The sequence below is a fragment of the Miscanthus floridulus genome, chromosome 3 (assembly GCF_019320115.1).
Source record: "Miscanthus floridulus cultivar M001 chromosome 3, ASM1932011v1, whole genome shotgun sequence".
Taxonomy (NCBI): Eukaryota; Viridiplantae; Streptophyta; class Magnoliopsida; order Poales; family Poaceae; genus Miscanthus; species Miscanthus floridulus.
In genome coordinates, this window is record NC_089582.1 from 93,700,758 (window position 1) to 93,705,678 (window position 4,921).

At 42.8% G+C, this 4,921-nt stretch overlaps 1 protein-coding gene across 1 annotated transcript; it reads left to right on the forward strand.

Moving 5' to 3' along the window:
- Positions 1-426: 426 nt before the first annotated feature.
- Positions 427-4,638, forward strand: LOC136546149 (nucleobase-ascorbate transporter 6-like). The gene is made up of 14 exons (XM_066538121.1): positions 427-947; positions 1,594-1,691; positions 1,858-2,034; positions 2,172-2,272; positions 2,369-2,444; positions 2,525-2,584; positions 2,665-2,849; positions 2,938-3,034; positions 3,160-3,246; positions 3,338-3,396; positions 3,494-3,585; positions 3,697-3,774; positions 3,882-4,042; positions 4,153-4,638. The coding sequence occupies exons 1-14, from the start codon at positions 845-847 to the stop codon at positions 4,369-4,371; spliced, it is 1,593 nt and encodes a 530-aa protein (XP_066394218.1). The 5' UTR covers positions 427-844; the 3' UTR covers positions 4,372-4,638.
- The last annotated feature ends 283 nt before the right edge of the window (positions 4,639-4,921 follow it).

The window sequence follows — 4,921 nt, forward strand, 5'->3', positions numbered from 1 at the left end:
TATTTGGCAATTAGTATCTAATTATGGACTAATTAGGTTCGAAAGTTTCGTCTCGCGATTTCTCACCCAACTGTGCAATTAGTTTTTTTTCGTCTACATTTAATACTCCATACATATGCAGCAAGATTCGATGTGATAGGTACTGCGTAAAAAATTTTAGCAACTAAGGCCCCGTTTAGATGCAAGCCAAAATCCAAAATTTTTCAAGATTCCTTATCACATCAAATTTTACGGTACATGCATGGAACATTAAATGTAGATAAAAAGAACAACTAATTGCACAGTTTACCTATAATTGACGAAACGAATCTTTTAAACCTAAATAGTCCATAATTAGATAATTTTTTCTAAATACAAACGAAAATACTACGGTAGCCAAAAGCCAAAAATTTTCACATCTAAACGGGGCCTAAACATGCCCTCAACCGCAGTCAATCATAGAGCAGAGAGTATTGTGTGCCCGTGGGCGTGTGCGATAGGGAGGAAAAAGGGCGCCCTTTCCTGGGGCAGCCAGATTCCATTCCTTGCACAGGAGTACTACGGCTCCTACTTCTTCTTCCTAGTAGGCTGCCGTGGAATCAGCTAGAGCAAAGCAAGGCAACGATCGATATTCTTCCTTCCTTCCTTCCTCGTGAAGGCGTCGAGTTCTGTGTTCTTGCTTTCCTCCGCTAGACACTAGCTTCTAGGCAGAACGAATCCCTCGTGTTCGCGTGTTCTTGCCTTCACTTCATCCGGGAGTTGCTTGGAGAGAGCTTCCGTTGCCTGTGTCCTCACTCACTCACTCACCGACGGTCCCAGTGGACTGAGGTGTGAGGTGAAACTTTGGAGCCGGAACCGGAACAGGATGGCGGCCGCGCCCCCGCCCAAGGCTGACGAGCTCCAGCCGTTCCCGCCCAAGGAGCAGCTGCCCGGCGTCGCCTTCTGCATCACCAGCCCGCCGCCATGGCGTACGTGCTTCTTTTCTTTCCGCGCACCTCCACCTCCAGCTCAGCTCTAGTAGTGCTCTACTCTATTCTGGGAGTGTTTTTTTTCTTGTATGTTTTGCTTGTGTCGCCGTTCAAATGTTCTCTGTGCTTGTCCTCTTGCCTTCTTTTTCTTCCTGCACTGCATGCTTCGGTCTTTCCTCTGATGCTGAGGTTGGTTTTCATTTTCACCTTTGGAGACATCTGTGCTCTGCTGATCCTTCTTTCTTCAGGTAAAGTACTCCGATTAGCTTACTAGCTGGGATTGTTAGTCCACTTCTTTGAATCTTTCTCTGTCTTTGCCGGTGTTTGCTCCAAACTGATGATGTGTTGTTGTAATTAAAAGTGCGTATCGCTTTCTTCATTTTTTTTCTCCTATATGATTTGGTTCTTGATTTCCGGAAAAAAAGTAGCTTTGCTTGATCAAGTATACTCTCTAGTGTCTAGGATTTACTACTACTCATAGTAAGGTTGCTTTCACTTGAATCCACCGTGAAAGGTGTGTGGTTGCACTTTTTTTTCTGTAAATTAAATTTTGTGCAAGTCCCGAAGCATGGAAATGGCATGTAGTACTAGTACGGTCAGGCATGATTAACATTTCTCTGACCCTTGCTTGGGATCCTCTATGCAGCGGAGGCCATTTTACTAGGATTCCAGCATTTCATCGTTATGCTGGGCACCACTGTCATCATACCCAGCGCGCTCGTTCCTCAGATGGGAGGCAGAAATGTGAGCCCTGAAATGCTAATCCTTCCTCTGTTTAGTAGGGGTACTCCATTAGATAGACTTTTTTTAATTTTGTTTGCACTGAATTAGCCAAATATAGCAGTATTAAAGTTTGCACTGAATTGACGCCCAGACGGAACACCTGAATGGTATTTACCCTTTCTGTCAGGAAGAGAAAGCTCGGGTGGTTCAGACGATATTGTTCGTAGCTGGCATAAACACCCTGTTCCAAACATTCTTCGGGACACGTCTTCCGGTTGTGATGGGTGGCTCATACATCTTCGTCGGACCCACCATCTCGATCATCTTGGCTGGACGGTACAGCAATATTGCAGACCCTCATGAGGTACCTCATACTCATACTAGCTTCTTCTGCTCAATTGCTTATCACTTCATCACCAATGTTTCAGTCTCTTTTGACGCAAGTTTCTTCAAGAATAATACAAGAATATAACTGACAAGCTTTTTATTGCTCACATGAAGAAATTCTTGCGGACGATGAGGGGAACGCAAGGTGCTCTCCTCATCGCATCGACAATTCAGATCATACTTGGATTCAGTGGGCTCTGGCGCAATGTAGTCAAGTTAGTGTAACTTTTTTTCCCCATGCCTGTATTTTTGGGGGTACCATGTTCATTTTGTAGTCTGTAAAATTGACTTATCGTCACCTTCATTCGCAGATTATTGAGTCCTCTGGCAGCTGTTCCTCTGGTATCACTTGTTGGATTTGGGCTCTACGAGCTTGGCTTTCCAGGGGTTAGTTTGTTTGCTCCATCTTTTTGTCTCCATGTTTCTACCTTCACTGGGGAGTGGCCAAAACTTGTGCATGTTTGTAGGTAGCGAAATGCGTCGAAATTGGCCTTCCAGAAGTTTTCCTGTTGGTTGTATTTTCTCAGGTACTGATATATCTTGGTTCCTGCACGGCTACCTATTATGCAGTATGTCATGTACTAATACTGCTTGATCCTTTTTGCAGTATTTGTCTCAAGTTCTGGACTTCGGGAAGTCTGTATTTAGCCGGTTTAGTGTTCTTTTCACTGTCTCTATCGTGTGGCTGTATGCGTACATTCTCACCATCGGTGGTGCTTACAAGAATTCTCCACCAAAGACACAGGTGCATTGCCGTGTTGATCGTTCAGGCCTTATTTCAGGAGCGCCTTGGTAAGATCTCAGGACGAATATAATCTTACTTTAGATTACTATATTGGTGACATTCCTCATGAAGGTTATTATGAAACAACTGTTGTAGGATAAGTGTTCCCTACCCCTTTCAGTGGGGTGCTCCAACATTTGACGCTGGAGAAGCTTTCGCGATGATGATGACTTCATTCATTGCTCTTGTAGAGGTTTGTTTCCAATACTCTTGTCTGGAAATGGAATGGAAAACTGCATTAGACTAGGGGACTTAGACTAATATATATGATATCGATTTATGACTAGTATATGAATTTGATATGTTTTAATATTGTAGTCAACTGGCGCCTTCATTGGTGCTTCAAGATATGCAAGTGCAACTATGATTCCTCCATCAATTATTAGTCGGGGCGTGGGATGGCAGGTAAGGATTCAAATATTGTATTGTGGGCTCAGTGATCTGAGTTTGTACCATGGTATTGGTAACATTGTTAAATGTGAAACATCCTTGTCAGGGCATTGGTCTCTTGCTTGATTCATTTTTTGGGACAGCCACCGGGACATCAGTTTCAGTGTAAGTATAATTCCAGTGAAAAAAATGAGTGTCAATCCTTGTTTGTTCAGGAAAAAAATGTTTTGCTAATATGCATTATGATTTTTTGTGCTTACAGAGAGAATATTGGATTGATTGCATTGACACGTATTGGCAGCCGGAGAGTAGTACAAATATCTGCAGGGTTCATGATTTTCTTCTCTGTCCTTGGTAACTTGTTTTACCGACTTCTATTAGATATTGCAACGCAGTTTTCTGTTGTGTTCATGTGTATTTCCCTGGTGCTGTGATAGGTTGATGATATTTGTTTTGCCAAACCAGGAAAATTTGGAGCTCTGTTTGCGTCGATTCCACTGCCCATATTTGCTGGCATGTACTGTCTCTTCTTCGCATATGCTGGTAAGTCCATTTCCCTGAAAAAAACGCTATAGTTGTCTGACAGTTTCCACTTGGTATTTTTCAGCTTCTTATTCTGCATCGCACTCAATGAATGCTTCCATTTTCAGGTGGTGTTGGCCTGAGCTTACTTCAGTTCTGCAACCTAAACAGCTTTAGGACCAAATTCATCATGGGGTTTGCTTTCTTCATGGGCTTATCAGTTCCTCAGTACTTCAATGAGTATACAGCCGTTGCAAGTTATGGTCCAATGCACACTGGCGCCAGATGGGTATGATCAAGAAAGCCTAGCTACACTATTTTTTTTCCTTGATAGCCTGAGCTTCGACAAACTAATGGTCTGTAACAAATGAACCAATCTTTGATTTTGCTCTTGGACAGTTCAATGACATGATAAACGTGCCATTCACGTCAAAGCCGTTTGTCGCCGGGCTGGTAGCCTACATCCTGGACAACACCCTCCAGATAAAGGAAAGTGCGGTGAGGAAGGACAGAGGCAACCATTGGTGGGAAAAGTTCAGGAGCTTCAAGAAAGACGCGAGGAGCCAAGAGTTCTACTCGTTGCCGTTCAATCTGAACAAATTCTTCCCTTCGGTCTGATCTGAATGGCGCTGCTATGTGAATTCTAGAACCAACCCATGTTCATATGTGGAACATAATTCTGCTGATCTGGCCAGTGGAAGCTTCTGTGTCGCCAATGTTGGTCAATTTTGTGTATTTTCGGATGAGATGGAGTGATTGGACAGTAGAAATTATTAGGGTTGAAGTATAACGGGTTCTTTTTCTGATCTACATGGATCAGCGTCTGATAATCTGGTTGTAGTTTCTTTTGTCAAGCTGGCAATGTGTTTACACCATAATTTAGAAGAGGAATTGTAAGAATTCAAAAGCTCCCAAGATCATGTCATCAAGGAATCGATTGCATAAAGGTCGATATCAGCTGATTCGAATGAAGCACTAGAATCGGCTCTCCTTAGATAGCGCTAAGCAGATAATGATGAAAGTTACAATCGGCGTCAGGAAAGACATGCTGGACTTTAAAAAAGTGAAAGATTATGGTCCAAGTTATCTTAAATTAGAAATGTTTTCTCTTAGGCCAAAAATTGTAATGAGTCGTGCTTAAGTAGAATTCATGCGTAGATTTCAGGTA

Excerpts from the sequence above, each read along its gene's own strand:
- LOC136546149 (XM_066538121.1), top strand. The coding sequence starts at position 845 with ATGGCGGCCGCGCCCCCGCCCAAGGCTGACGAGCTCCAGCCGTTCCCG. Across the intron at positions 2,585-2,664 it reads TGTTGGTTGTATTTTCTCAG|TATTTGTCTCAAGTTCTGGA; the intron begins GTACTGATATAT and ends TCCTTTTTGCAG. Across the intron at positions 3,247-3,337 it reads GTCGGGGCGTGGGATGGCAG|GGCATTGGTCTCTTGCTTGA; the intron begins GTAAGGATTCAA and ends CATCCTTGTCAG.